This window comes from Acipenser ruthenus, chromosome 5 (genome assembly GCF_902713425.1).
Source record: "Acipenser ruthenus chromosome 5, fAciRut3.2 maternal haplotype, whole genome shotgun sequence".
Lineage (NCBI taxonomy): Eukaryota > Metazoa > Chordata > Actinopteri > Acipenseriformes > Acipenseridae > Acipenser > Acipenser ruthenus.
Window position 1 is genome coordinate 64,074,937 of NC_081193.1, and position 15,859 is coordinate 64,090,795.

The 15,859-nt window shown below is 38.5% G+C and overlaps 1 protein-coding gene across 1 annotated transcript in view; it reads right to left on the reverse strand.

Annotated features, from left to right (window-relative positions):
- LOC117402529 (adenylosuccinate synthetase isozyme 2-like) overlaps window positions 1-11,800 on the reverse strand; it is a 78,256-nt gene extending 66,456 nt beyond the window's left edge. The window contains exon 1 of the mRNA XM_034003767.3: window positions 11,133-11,800. Coding sequence (XP_033859658.2) covers window positions 11,133-11,327 — 195 coding nt within the window. The 5' untranslated portion in view covers window positions 11,328-11,800. The remainder of the gene's footprint in view (window positions 1-11,132) is intronic.
- Window positions 11,801-15,859: the final 4,059 nt, after the last annotated feature.

A 15,859-nucleotide genomic window follows, 5' to 3' on the forward strand; every position in this document is an offset into this window, starting at 1 on the left:
TTATAATCGTTTGCGTGAATTATTTTAATTGCAAATATATATATCCTGCCTACTAGTACAGTTTTGCTACAGGATTCATTAGTTTATCTGTAATGTAATCACAGTTTTACATATAGACTGCTCGTTCTCAGGGTTCTGGGCCGCTTTGCTTTTATAATGTCCCAAATTCTTGGCCGGTTTGGTTTTCAGATAACGTCACAAATTCTGGGACGATTTGGTTTTCAGACAATGTCACAAATTCTGGGACGATTTGGTTTTCAGATAACGTGCCAGATTCTGGGCCGGTTTGGTGTTTAGATAATGTTCCAAATTCTGGTCCGCTTTGCTTTTCCGAATTCAGCCCAGTTTTTGGTATATTCTGCTCAGCTGACAGCCGAGTCATGCATGCTCAGTTTACCATAAAAAAATACAAGAGGGGGAGCTCGTGAGTGGCGCTCAAGCTACTTAAGCCTAGATTGATACTTTGTTGTAGCTGATACTTCTAACAATCCATGGGCTGGTGTCCCTCCAGGTTTTTGTTCCAACTGTACCCTAAATTAATTAATTAGACCAATTAAGCTTCCAATAAGCACTTAATTGGTCCAATTAAGTAATTTAGGGTACGGTTGGAACAAAAACCAGGATGGACACCGGCCCTCCATGACCAAGATTGGAGACCCCTGCTGGCAGGTTAATTGCTCCATATCACCAGATATTGTGCCCTTTTTAATTCAAACACCTAATGAATCCCCCCTATTGTTTCTTGCTAATTCTGCATTTGTTACGTGCTTCTCCAGGCAGAATGTATTTATTTTATGAAACAAGCGGTGTGTAGTGTAGTGACTACATCTTCCTTACAGTGAGTGTAAAACGATCAGTTTTGTTCAAGGAATGTATAGCTAGAAACATGTTTCACCTCGTTTCATCATAGTCAGATATCCATTATGTAATTAAGAAATTGAGATGGTTTAACAATGTTAATTGCAGCTTTAAAAGGCAGGTAGAGAGTAGCAATCCTAACTATAAACAACATGTCTTGCATTTCGTGTTTACCCACAACTGAGTTTGAGATAAGGATGTGCTAAATAAAAATAAAATAAATAAAAAAACAACAACAAACTTGCTGTGCCCTCTGAATTAAATAAATTACAGTAAAACAGTGAATGTTTTATTGAACGAAGAATATAAAGCTTTCAAGGTTTCAGGCAGGAAATCTGTAGTACAAGTGCCTGGTACATTCCTTGGTTAATCTAAAAGCCTATTACCAGCAAGTTCCAATTAACCTATAGGTATATACAGTCAGCACTCACATATCCGACCCTATAAAATTTTGACTTCAGTGACGGTTAAACGTGTGCGATGCATATCTGATTATTTCATTTTGGCCTGCTCCAACCCTTGTATCTTTTTTGTGTTCCCTGCAAAACGGACAATATCAAAAATACATATCTGAAAGGACTGTGTTTTTAAATAAGTAGGCTTCCAGTTAGATGTACTGTATTGGCTTTGTTGGTACAGTACTATATTTTTAACAAGTAGTATTTTAATTCAGAACTACATGATTCTGAAAATATCACTTACCAAAACTAAAGAGTCGACACGTTAACTGTAATACAGTACATACTTCTAAATCCAGTGCGTATTGTAGTGGTATATAAAATTTCTCATTAACGACCTAACAGCAAAATGAAATCTAAATATTGTCCATGCACAGAACTGCGTAAAACGTAAAAGGCAATGCAATTTAGCAAAACCAAAAGATTTAAAAAAAAAAAAGTTTCCAGAATTAAAACAGTATCTAAAGTCAGTATTCAAATTGCAGAATATAGTGCTCGATAAGTCCCTAATGTCACAGTTCACTTGCAAATGAAAATGCACAAAAGCAACAAAAGATCACAGTTAAAAAAAAAATACATCACCGTATCTAAAACTCTTTAATCATTAACTGTTACATTACCCTAGCTTATCTCGTTCGCTTTGTTCTGGCTGCATTTTCTTCAGGTGAAACTGGAGGAAGCTCTGTGTAACTGCACAATATAAGACTGATTTGGCTTTAGAGAGAAAAAAAACACAGGCTGTGACGGATATTCAGATACTTTGTAACATTGAGGAGATGGTCTTTGTATCAGAAACTGGCGAGTCGGAAATTGCATGTGATGGGTAGTGCATTAGTTTGTTACATTTATAATGGGGGTTGATTTTATTCTTAATACAGGGGCAGTAAAACGCGACTGACGTGTATCTAGTGTGGCAAAGTGGTAATTAGTAGCAGGTGTATAGCAGGTGTAGTGCGGATGCAGTAATCCCAAGAACAAACAGACAACAAAGTACGGGTGAAATGGTTTAATGACTATTAAGCCAGTGGTCTGATGACCAGCCAGCAAATAATAATGAACTGGCAATACACAACAATGTGTATTGCACAGTAGTCAAAAGGGTTGCAGTCACATAAATAATAAGCACAGTACTAACATGCACAATTAGACACACACACGATCACAAGTCCAAAGTGAGTGCTCTCAGTGCTTGTGGTGATGTACAATATATTACGTGCTATAGTTGTGAACAAGTGCTGATAACAATGTTAATCGTGACTGTAGTGCAGTGTTGATCCGGTTTTGTGCGGCACTTGGCAACAGCTCCAGATTCGTGTTTAGCCGTCTCGTGCTATATAACAAAAACACAGTTACTAAACAGACACGAACAAACAAACAAAACACTCACAAATATTTTCCCCGTAGGATTTCTCTGCGTCTCACACGGTCCTTCCAGTCTCTCAATAAAAACCAAGCAAAGGAAAAGATTTACAATTCTCCAGCCCCTTTATGCGATTATGCATGACCCCTTGGTAAATGATTGCAGCTGACTCTATTGCCTGCAGCTGCTACCTCGTTTACCTTCCGGGTCAATACGTTCCTGCAACGGAGTCTTGCCTTCTTCCAGGCTGACTGACTTTCCGACCCAGGAAATGAACTGTCAGGCCAACCCGTCCAAAGCCTTTCCCTTTCGCTACTTAGCGCCCTCACAGGTCGGGAAGGAGATTTACAACCAGAACTCATTATATTTCTGTCACACTAGGTAACGGATATCCGAGTGCTGACTGTAAACCTATTTCACTAGGTCAGTCTTGCCGTGCTTTCAAATAGCCACCTCCTCCCCAACCACGATGCTCCTCTGCCTAATCATTTTTGTTCACCGGGATGAACACATTGCATAGATTTATTATTTTATTGTTTGTTTCTTAGCAGGCGGCACCGGGATGCTCCAAGGGATGAGGCTGTGCTCCAACTGCTTTTATTTTTATTCACCCATTGTTTGGGTCCAGTGTTTTGGAAATCTGTAAGATTTTTTGTATTATAATAAAGGTGGTTATTTAACACAAGATTGTCCTGACTGAAACCAAGTAATAGGATCTGTTCCTCAAATGCTGCACTTGTTTGTGGGTAGGTATTGTGCATGTGTAGAGACCATTATTTAAAAGGTTTATGAGCCCTCCTAAGCTAAGTATTATTTGTCTTCTCCTTCTTAAAAGTAAAGTAAAAACTAACTGAAGCGGTTCTTTTTCCATTTCTTCTCAAATACTTCTCGGGTCAAGTGGAACTATAACAGTATAGTGATGCTGTCGCAGTTTTTTCACGGAGCAATTGAGTGTAAACTGGCCTTTACGGGGAGCTGTTCCTCAGCACTAAGAAACAGAGCTTGGGGAAGTGATCATTAGTATTGTTTTTGTTAATAAAAAGAAAAAGAAAAGTCTTACAATGATAATTCCTGTTGGTATGTAATGTATGGGGAAGGGGTAATAATTTGGTGTACGATTTAAGATGATCTGACTGATTTTAATCCCCTCTCCGGGCAGTTTTGTCTTGGTCCGGCTTTAACCCATTCCCGTTGATATTAGTATGAAATTAAGTCATGTTTATTATATTACATTATTTTAGTTTTATTAATTATTGTAATCTTTTTAAACTACTCTCAATATAACCACCATTATTAAATTACTGGATTTTTTTTAACTAGACCAAAACAATTAAGTTTATAGCTACAGATTACATTTTAGCACAGGTATCACGTCACATGCCATATTTTGCTACCGGTATAAAATGTTGACAAGGTAGCAAAAATTGACATTACAAAGTGTGCTAGGTATTGTTTTTTTTTTGTAATATTTACTTAGACCTACTGTACAGATTTATATTTGTACATAATGTACTGTGTACAGAGAACACATTCATGTTATTTCAGTGCAATGACGTATACATTTTAAATAAACTAAGCACTATAAATGTTTGTGTGTGTGTGTGTGCGATTCTTGTTTTTAAACCGGACACCTCGTTGTTTCAGGCAAGCTGTCCACACAACATGTACGGTTTAACCAGGCACTGCTGTACTGTATGTTGCTCTAGAAAAATAAACAAAATAACAAATTCAAACTTGTAAATAAACATGATGAGAGTAAACTTGAGTATTTAGAATAGTGCTAATAAAAAAATAAATGTGACAATTTGGTTAATAGATATTATCACACAGAAATGTACCCTGTTCCCTTTTTCGATACAACGGGAATAATATGACATCATAACTAAGCAACAGTAGTTCGTGAAACAACGTGGTCTCCAAAACACAGACGGCTTAATAAAAAAAATGCTAAAGGGTATTAAAAGTCATGAAGCCAATGGTATGAAACTGAACTCAAGCAATTTCTAGTCGAACAGCCTAAAATTCACAATGAATGTTTTTTTTCTTTCTATTATTGTTAATTCGTATTTTTATCTCCCATTTCCTGGTTAATTAAATTTGAATTTGTGTGTTACGCTGTACGCTTAACTAGTACTGTGACAACATACTGTAACGACCCTGGGTCTGCTGCAACCATGTTTATGAAGGTTCTGTGCCAAGGGTCAACAGTTCAGTGCAGCAGGTGTTCACGGACATCAGAGACAGGAGAATCGCCACCAATCAGTTGAAACACTTTTGGCACAAACTAAGGGACGAGATGCTGCAACCATCAGGGGATGGAGAGCGAGAAAGCTGTGTCTGCTTGGGATTGGTGGCTGGTGCACTGGGGGTGTGCCCTGGACGTGGGGATATGTAGCGGGCTGCTGCTGCTGCTACTGAGCTGTTGCTGCAGTAAGAAGAATAGAGACAGAGAAGAGCAGAAGACACAGCCAAGGAGAACCAAAGAGAAGCGGGACTAAAAAGGAACCAGAGACTATACGTCAGTGGTGGCGTTTGTCCCATGGTGGCCCCAAAGCTTAATTCCGGGGCCCCTATTCACTATTCTTACCTGTAATACTATGCACGATGACTTTCAAACAGAGCAACAATGACACTTAAATGTATTTACTACAACACTCACAGAGACAGTTAGAAATTAACCTTGTGTGTGCTTTTGCAGTAGCAATATAGCTGAATAATTCAGTTTTTTGCAAACGTGGTGCACGATCGATATCTGCCCTAGTCCAGTCAAACATTGTAGAAAGTAAATAGTTTTTTTTTTTTTTAATTAATTTCATGTTCAGGCAAGCACAGCTTTTCTCCCCTAATGCTACTGTGACAGCCACAGTCAAAAGCAGACGCAAGTCAATAATACTGAGGTTAGGATGCAGGTCCAGCAAATCTCCCTTGTAGATGTAGTCGAGCATTGCAAGAGGTGAGGACGATATATATTGTGCATTATTTTCAATTGTTTCCAGGTTCATTCAAACACAAAGCCCTACGTGTGTGAGACACTATACATGGCTCTATTCCCCTCAAGTTTGCAGCACTGATGGCACACAAAAGCAGACTGTTGGCAGTGTGTCAAAATTAGTTAATATTTAAATGTCTTACCATTAAGCTTAAATCATGGGGGTCGTGATTATGCGCCACATACGAACATGAACAAATTACGTTGTGTTTTTCTGTTTATGGCTTGTGGCGTATAGATAAAAAGAACAGAAAATGGCTGATAAGTAATTCTCATACCTGTCAACATTGAGTTTTCAAAATAAGGGAGCTTTTGTAAACTGAAATCTTAATGGCCTGAATTGAAGTGAATACCTACATAAGACAAAGGCATACAACTATTACCCTGTATTACTTGGTAGAATGTTAGACTGTGATACGGTGCTCCTTCTAATTACTTTTAAAAAACTGAAAAACAACCGTGACATGCTTTCTGGGATTCCAAAGTATCTGGTGTCTCGCTTGCAGCTTATTCAGAATGCTGCTGCAAGAATTCTAACTAAAACCAGAACAGGTTACATATTACTCCTGTCTTGGCCTCCTTACACTGGCTTCCTGTGCAGTTTCGAATTGATTTTAAAATTTTATTTTTTACTTATAAAGCCCTTAATGGATTAGCACCCAGTTATTTAAAAGAGCTGTTGAACTTATACATTCCAAAGTGGAATCTTAGATTTCAGGATTCAGGGCTCTTGGTTATTCCAAGGATAAATACAAACAGTATGGGAGGAAGGGACTTTTCTGATAAGGCTCCTACATTATGGAACACTCTGCCTTTTTTTGTCAGAGCAAGGAGCTAGGAGTCTTGCTGTTTTTAAGTCAAGATTGAAAACTGATTTATATACACAGGCCTTTTATTATAGTATTTTTTATTATTACTGTTTTTTTTTGGTGTTTTTTTTAATATACATGATTGGAAATGTATTTACTATGACGTAAGGTGCTATATAAATGAAATAAAGTGAATCAAATCAAATAAATAATCCAATTCTCTCTTGGCCCCTGTGGTTCTTATTGTACTGTAGTTGTAGGTGGCTGATTCGGCAGCAGCCAATACTTTGTAAACAGATCCACTGTAGTAGATTTTCCAGGACAGCAAAGCATACACAGTTGGCGTTGTTACTTTCATCACACAACACACCTAAAGGCTGAGTTTGGTACTGCACAGTAACCTCGTCATCAAACGACAAGCTATGACACCTACTTTATAACAAGAAAAAAAAAAATTAAGTAAGTCCATCATATATATATTTTTAAAGCCAAAATTCACAACAACGTGGTATTGCAACGTTATTCAATACACTGCACATGTGCGGCGGATCAATAATACCACTGTCAGTAACATTTAATAGTCAACTATCACCTATTTTAAATGAAAACACTATTTCTGTATATAAACACGTTATAATCGATTTGAATTTCTAAAGCAATGCTAATGCTGAAATTGTAATAGAAACACCTTTTGCTATTTGTGTGACTTTTAGACTTTCCGGCAGAATTCTTTACAATTTGTGAGTCTGGGAACATGCCTGATTTGCTGAACTAGTCACAACATGTAAAGGTCTTGTAACTTTCTTGATCTCTGTTTTTCTTTTGGCAACGAAAGATGTTTTCTGAGCGTCATTGGCTTTTTGGTGTTTTTGAGATCTCTTGTGCTTACCACAAACAACATTCTTGCAGACATGTCAAGTCTCAAGGTTTACTCTTGAAACTCATGGTTTTTCACTATTTTGAGGGTCTCACATCCACGCAATGGATCCTTATGGTTTTTGTTGTCTACCCTGTGTCAGTCTGTTTTAAAAGCACAGACCAAATGACCAACTGAGCTAACTAGAACGTGATTTGTCAGCATAGATTTATTAATGTTTGTGAGACTACGAAACACACTTTCTGCACGATAAAGTGGAAAATCAATTACAACCCTCCATGGTTGTTATATTATTTCATTTGTTATGGGTTTGATTGGCTCTTGTAATGCATATTTCCCGATTACCCATTGTTCTCTATTCATTGCTTTCATTCCCCTTAACTCGAAAGCTACTTGTTTTATATATATTCCATCTTAGATGGCGAAGTATGTGATTGTTAGCTTGCCTCACACACTGAATGCATGACTGCCCCCTGGGTCCTAAACCCTAGGTAAGTAACCATAGACCATACATGACTTTCGCAGAAATTAAAGGCTTGCTGACAAAGGGGTTTAACAGTAGAGTTTTCAGCAAAATATAGGAGGGTCTCATTTATTATTATTTATTTCTTAGCTGACGCCCTTATCCAGGTCGACTTACAATATATCACATTATTTTTACATACAATAACCCATTTATACAGTTGGGTTTTTACTGGAGCAATCTATTATTATTATTATTTATTTCTTAGCTGACGCCCTTATCCAGGGCGACTTACAATTGTTACAAGATATCACATTATTTTTACATACAATTACCAATTTATACAGTTCGGTTTTTACTGGAGCAATCTAGGTAAAGTACCTTGCTCAAGGGTACAGCAGCAGTGTCCCCCACCGGGGATTGAACCCACAACCCTCCGGTCAAGAGTCCAGAGCCCTAACCACTACTCCACACTGCTGCCCATTTATAGTCAAAACACATGCACAGTAATGCAAATTCATTTCCACATGCTTAGAATATTTGTTCCTCCATCTTTGCCAAAAACTGTCACATTTAATTTTTAATCTGTACATGAAAATTGAAGAAGTGGTTTTAGAAAACAATTACATTTTTAACTGAGGGTAAATACCCTAATAATTGTTGCAAAAATCAACAAATATGTTTCAGAAGTTATGCCGACAAGTTCTTTTTGGAAGGTAGCAATGTACTGAAAACTTTCTTACAGAGCCCACGAGATTAGTCTGCAGATTAGTTAGCTGTTTTTCTTTCAACAGTTTGACACCTTAATGAAAAGCTATGCTTATCATGTTTCATAAATAGAGAATTGATAACACTTATTAGAATAATCATATTCTGTATATGATCTGCTCATATACAGAATATATGCTAAATCGTCAGAAAGTGGTACGCGTACCAAAATATGACCTGGGTGATGTCAGAAAGTGGTACTTTGTCAGATTTTGGTGTGCAATCAATTGCGATCTGATGGGTGTTTCGCTAATGTGAAAAGGAGGTAATTTTTTTCACTTTTTAATGAGTGTTTTGCAGCTGTGCATAAGTGGTACATGTTTATTTATCTCTTTCAGGACCAAGCGTTTTTCAGCGGGATGCTCCCCAGGACCAGGCATTTTTTTGTCTGTATTTGACTCTCTTCCTATAAAAATTCACTAAAAAAACATTTTTTACAGTAGCATCTTGGAAATGGTGTCCTTTTTTTCAGAACACTCCGTGGGACATTATAAAGCACTTAAGAAACCATTTGCTTATTTTTTTCTCCCAACACTATATAGATAGATAGATAGATAGATAGATAGATAGATAGATAGATAGATAGATAGATAGATAGATAGATAATTCCAAACTTAAACTGGAAACATAAAATCAATTTCTCTAAAAAGAAAAAAAGACCCAATGTATTGGCTATTGCATATGATACATATTCGCATACTATTTTCTTAATGGTATGCACAAAGTACCAGATTTGAACGGGCAACAATTACGTGTTTTCAAAGCAGAAATTGTTTAGCAGTTTAGGCATGTGCAGCGTACCAGTTTTTATCGCTTACCTGAAAATAACACTACACCCGTAATGACATTTCACTGTCTGCAGGACTATCGGTTGTCGCAGCAATAGTCAAGTTCATAAATCAATTATAATATAAACAAACTAAATAGTTATTTCAAATTACCCCTGTGTATGGAAAAAAAAACAACGTTTTTAAAAAAACAACGTTTGATCAGAAGCCATACTGAATAGACATCGTCGATTAGGAAACCCTTTTAATTAAGAAGAGGAAGTGTCCGTTCACACAAACCATCAAATGCAGTTCTGCAAATTTGCACTATTATTAATTAAGATAATTGAAATAACATGAACATTAAGTTATTGGACTAATTGAATGCAAGAGTTGTCCCTGTATAAAAGCAGCCCAGATTTGTCAACTTTTTTTACAAGCTATCCCTGAGATGATCGGACCTTCCGATCAAATACTGGAAGTGGTTTAAAATTTGTTTTTTAGGATTTGTCCTACATTTTAGTAATTTGAAATATATATACAAAAAACAAAACAAAACAAACAAAAAAAACTATGAAGAAGGACCTTAGTCCGAAACGTTCTGATAACTGATTTTATATTAATTATTCACATTTTCATTGTACAAAATATTTTTGTAACAAAATGATATTTTTAAAGTGGCAGTGAGAACAATGTTTGCATCCTCAGCACATGATTACACACACTGAAAGGTAAATGTAGACAGTATTCTGGTAAGCTGAAGTAGTAAATACACTAATTAGCAATACAATGTTCTTTGATATCAAAAAACAAAGAACGCAACACAATTAATAGCAAATCGATATGATGGCTATGCAATCTATTGCACTGTTACTTTAGTCGTAATCCTCAATAAGACCAAATTGTGCTGGCGACACTATTTGGCAGGGAGACCGTATTTCGCACTAATAGTGCCAAATACTGCCAAGTGACACTATTTGGCATAACACCTGCAGATGTCCTTGAGAATTGTCCAAAAAACGGGAGCGACCCTGCAAATAAGGGAGATTTGACAGGTCTGTGTTCATTCTGACGCAGACTTGAGGTGAATGTAATTTTTTTAAAATATTACTGAGCCACGACAACAGGCGTCCTTGCTGCCCGGGACCCCATGCAATTGCATGGGCTGCGTGTGCCTAAAACTGCTATTGCTGCACGTAGTTGGCTGTCACACGGCCAAAACAGTGTGCTTTGGACTTTCTTTTCTTTTGTTTTATTTGATTTTATTATTTGTCACAGTCTGAGGAGCACTAGGCTGCTCTGCTGTAAGTGTACCACTGGCTGGTAAAGCAGGCAGTACACCTATCCAATGTAGAGTCCAGGCTTAACAAACCTTGCATTTGATAACCTGCAGATCCTGAGCAAGCCTCCTTCATTTACACGCAACGATACAATACTACAACCATTGCTTTACAATCATTACAAAGATGACACTAAACCAAACAAAAATAAATGCATTACAAGCAAGTCACTGAAATCAAGCAAAGTGACATCAAGCAAAGTGCCTGGCTCAGCAGCAACTCAATGCAGTATTATCAACTAGTATTCAAAATAATATAAACAGTTGATATCGTACAGAAATTTTACTTTAACAAACTACAATTTGCTGTCAAAATGACTTCCTTGTAGTCATAGCCAATGTTGTTACTACTGATAAGGGTTGCAGGAGGTATTAGTACCCTACCACTGCGGTTTAAGGTCAGGATATGTGCTTCCTCCCTTAGTGTCCTGGGGTTACCCTTACCTGACATCTGCAGACGATGTCCGCGTCCTGAGCAAGTAAATCTACCACTTTCCCCTTTCCTTCATCACCCCACTGAGCCCCGAGTACCACTGTCACTTTGTTGCCGACAACACACAGATTCCCAGCTGGATGATCCCCGCAGCGGTGGGCTCCATTCTGCGTCCCCGCCGACTCAACAATCCTGCTTTCCGACATTTCTTTTTGGCAGAACTCTCCTACACTCTCACACGATCAATGCCTGCTAGTAATCAGATCAGTCACTTCCAGCCTTGTCAAGCTGAGGAGCAGTTGTCTCCACTGGCTGGCTATTTCTCGTTTGGATGATGTCCGGGTACTGTGTGTGTGTGTCTGCCTGTCCTGTCCTATCTCTAGGCGCCTCCCCTTTCTGCTCACTAACACTAAGATCTCCGAGTACAGTATTGGCCACAAATTGTCAACGAGACTGTGCTTTTAATTATACTCGCTGGTGGGTTGTCTTTCTTTATAGTGTACATTCTATTGCGTGACTGCTTTTGTTCAAACTATTTCTAAAGATGTGGATATTTTAGGATTTCAATCGACGATGTTTCTTGCATTTTAGTTGTAACCTTGAAAGATCAGACGATTTTTGCCATTCCTTTTTGGTACCCGGACGTTATTATCTTTTAACACTGAAATGCAACCCACAGATCCGCCTCTAGTCTAAGCAAGTGCCGTTCATCGGGTGGCAGAATGCATTCTGGAACTTGTAGTCAAACCTTAAATTCATGCATTACATCATTACAAAAAAACGACTTGCTAATTTCTTATTTTATTTTATGTTATAAATGTGTCCTTTTTAAAAAAAAAAAAAGTTACACATTAGGAGGTTAAGATTACGAGTTAAACAAGATTAGGAATGTATATACAATCTGTACCTCCCTTTCAGTTTCAGTTGCAATAGGCAAAACATCAAATGTGAATGGTTTGGGAGTAAAAGCACTCGGTTGGCAGGTGTTTGCTACTCTCATGCACCCCTCTGCTTCGCACCCTGCACTGGCTTCCTATCGCTGCTCTCATTCAATTCAAGACCTTTGTTCTTGCCTACTGCTTTCTTCACCACTGTTTTGTTGTGTCTCGGGAACAATTTAGACAGTGTGTTGGTTGAGATAACTCAGCTTTATTGTAGCTCATTACAACGCCGTGTGGCTCGCGTTCTGGCTTACAACTGACACAGACCTGAACTCTAGTGCTGCGTAAAGATTATAACAGACATGTACTTAACACATATACTAGTGCGCCATCTAGCGACTTGAAGGCTAGTAACATCTCCTTTTACATAAACAATGAGCTATTTCCCCACTCCAACAATTCTTAATGTTACTTGACTTTTTTTTTTTTTTTTTTTTTTAAACTTGTTTACTGTGTACATACGTTATTAACTCAGAGTCCTTAGCTTAAGTCTCAGAATACTTTGCATACTTCAGAGGCGGTATAATGTTGGATCTGGTTCGAGTGCATTTCAGTTTGATGCTTTCTTGCTCTGGTATTTTTTCAGAACTTTGTTCTTGTTCATGAGAATCTTCTTCAGTTGTTTGAGTCGCCATTGGTAATTGATCTCTTCCATCAGGTAGGTTGTCCGTTGGTAATTCATCTGGTCTTGCATCAGGTAAGTCGTCTGTGTATCTCTGTATGTCTCTGTATTGCTCGTTGACAGGTTTTATGTCCTTTCGGTTTCGTCGACATGTACGTCCATTGACTTTTACTTCGTACGACCTTGGGCTGATTTGTTTGGTGCAAATTCCAGGCTCCCATTTGTTTGACTTGCTGTTAGGTGTTAATTGTGCTCGGATTGTCTGTCCCTCTTGTAGTTCGGGCATGCCTTTTGCTTGTCGGTTGCAGTAATGTTTTGTTTCCTGTTGACGTATTTCTTTTCTTTCATTTACATCTTCGACTACCTTTGGTTTGAGTAATTGTTGCGCTGTAGACAGTAATGTGCGTGTGCGTCTTGACATTAATCGTTTATAGGACTGCTTTTCATTCCTTCTGTCGGTGTGTTTCTCCAGTTCCGTATTGCTTTCCATGGATCTTTGCCATCTTGTTTGGCTTTTTTTCAGAAGTGTTTTGGCTATGTTCACTGCTGATTCAGCTTTGCCGTTGCTCTGGCTGTGGTAGGGGGATGATGTAATGTGTCGGAATTCCCACTCTTTTGCAAACTGTTCAAATTCGTGTCCACCGAACTGAGGGCCGTTGTGCGTAATGACGGTGTCAGGTATCCCGTGTCTGCTAAAGTGCCCTTTGCAGCATTCTATGGTTGTAGTTGTAGTCGTGTCTTGAAGTTCATCAATCTCCCAATAGTCCCAATAGTAATCAACTGTAATCAGATAGTTGAATTGTTCACATTGAAGAAATCCATTCCCACTTTGCTCCACGGTTGCTCTGGTATTTGATGTGGTATGAGCGTTTCGTTCTGCTGTTTTCTCTGATGCTCAGTTGCATATGCTGCACTTGCTGATTAAGTATTTTACCTCATGAGTCATGTTTGGCCAAAAAACAACATCACAGGCTTTTCTCAGGCTTGTTTCAATTCCACAGTGGCTTTCATGGATGAGTGTTTGTATGTTTAAGCGTATTGCTTTGGGTATTACAACTCTGTTGCCTTTGTAGATAATTCCGTCTTGCGTTGTAAGTTCGCCTCTGTAAGTCCAGTATTCATTGATAATTGTAGGTGTTTCTTGTTTTGTTTCAGGCCATCCTATTGTGATAACCGACTGTAGCATTTGCAGTGATGCGTCTTGTTGCGTATACGTCTTAACTTTGTTCAAGCTTTGTGTTGAAAAGTTAAGGTTGGTGGCGTGATCAATGTTTTTAATCTCCTTTTGCAGTTTTGTTTCAATTGAGTAGACACATTCTTGTGTGTGCGTGCATTGTCTTCTCGAGCGGTAGTGGTGCTCTGGAAAGGAAATCAGCGATGTGCATTTCTTTACCTTTCTTGTACTTCTGTGGTCCAGTGGTTAAAGAACAGGCTTGTAACCAGGAGGTCCCCGGTTCAAATCCCACATCAGCCACTGACTCATTGTGTGACCCTGAGCAAGTCACTTAACCTCCTTGTGCTCCGTCTTTCGGTTGAGACGTAATTGTAAGTGACTCTGCAGCTGATGCATAGTTCACACACCCTAGTCTCTGTAAGTCACCTTGGATAAAGGCGTCTGCTAAATAAACATATAATATAATAATATAATATACTTCACATGCAGCTGATAGTGCTGTAATCTTAGCTTCATTCTCTGTAGGCACTTTGGTGCTGAAAGTAGTGGTTTCTTGAAGATTGTTTCTAGCGGTTTGTGATCACTTTGTATGTTGATGCACTCTCTGCCATGTATGTACTGGTCAAATTTTTTCGCATGCAAAGACATTGGCCAGACATTCTTTTTCAATCTGTGCGTATCTTTGTTCAGTTGGCGTAAGTGTCCTTGAAGCGAAAGCTACTGGTTGTCCGTTTTGAAGTAGTGCTGCTCCAAGTCCAGTTTCGCTTGCATCGCATTGTAGGGTGACTTCTTCATGCACATCGTAGTATTTCAGTATGGGGTGATTGTCAACCAAGTGCTTGATTTGCTCAAGGGCTGCTTCTTGTTGTAGTAGCCAAGTCCACATGACGTCTTTGTCAGTCATCTTAATGGTTCACAGACATCGGATAGGCAAGGTAGGAACTTTGTTAGATAGTTTACAAATCCAGGTAATCTTTGTACAGCTTTTGTGTCTGTCGGTTTTGTCATTTCTTGTACTGCTCTGACTTTGTTTGGGTCGGGAGACAGTCCTTTTGCAGTCAATAAATGTCCCATGTATGGCACGCTTGTAAGTCTTAGCTTCATTTTGGCTTTGTTCAACTTCAAGTTGACTTCTCTGGCTCTCTTTAGGAGGCTGATTTGATTTTGATCATGGTTGGCTGTAGCTTCTTTTGTAGTGTCTCCACAGCCATATTCTAGAATGTCGTCTGCTATTACGCTTATTCCGGGAAGCCCTTGTAATACATCGTGTTGTCTTCGCTGGTATTCTTCAGCCGCTGGTTTTATTCCAAAGGGCATCCTTAACCATCTATATCTTCCTTTGGGCGTCCAGAATGTTGTTAAGTAGCTGCTTTCTTCATCTAGACGTACTTGCCAGTATCCATCTTTAGCATCAATTACTAAGAATATCTTTGCTTTCGCCAAGTCAGGTAGAATTTCTTCTATCGTGGGCATCTGATAGTGTGCTCTCATCAGGGCTTTGTATAAAGCACTCGGATCGATGCAAATGCGTAGTTTGCCTGTTTTTTCTACAACTACAGTGTTGCTTATGCACTTCGTTGGCTTTGCGACCCTGGCAATTATTTTGTTCCTTTCCATTTTGTCTATGATCTCCATTACGCTTTTCTTCAGTGGTATTGGTATTCTCCGTGGAAGGTGTTGCACTGGTGTGATCGTTTTGTTGATTTCCAGATGTAGTTCTCCTGGCAGGCAGCCAAGTCCTTCAAAAAACATCTCCATATTCTTCTAGAATCGCTGCTATTGTCAGGCTTTTTTCATGCCTTGTTGTTTTGTCTTCAACATGATGTACAGTATTTTCATTGCTGACTTTAAGCAGGTTTAGTCGTTCACACATTGTAGCTGATAAGAGTGTTTTTTGTATTGTTTGCATTATCTGGAACTTCAGTCTGTATTTTTTGTTGTGTTCCGCTATCAGCTTGCACTCTCCTTTAGGCTTTATCAATGTGCCGTCATAAAGTTTTA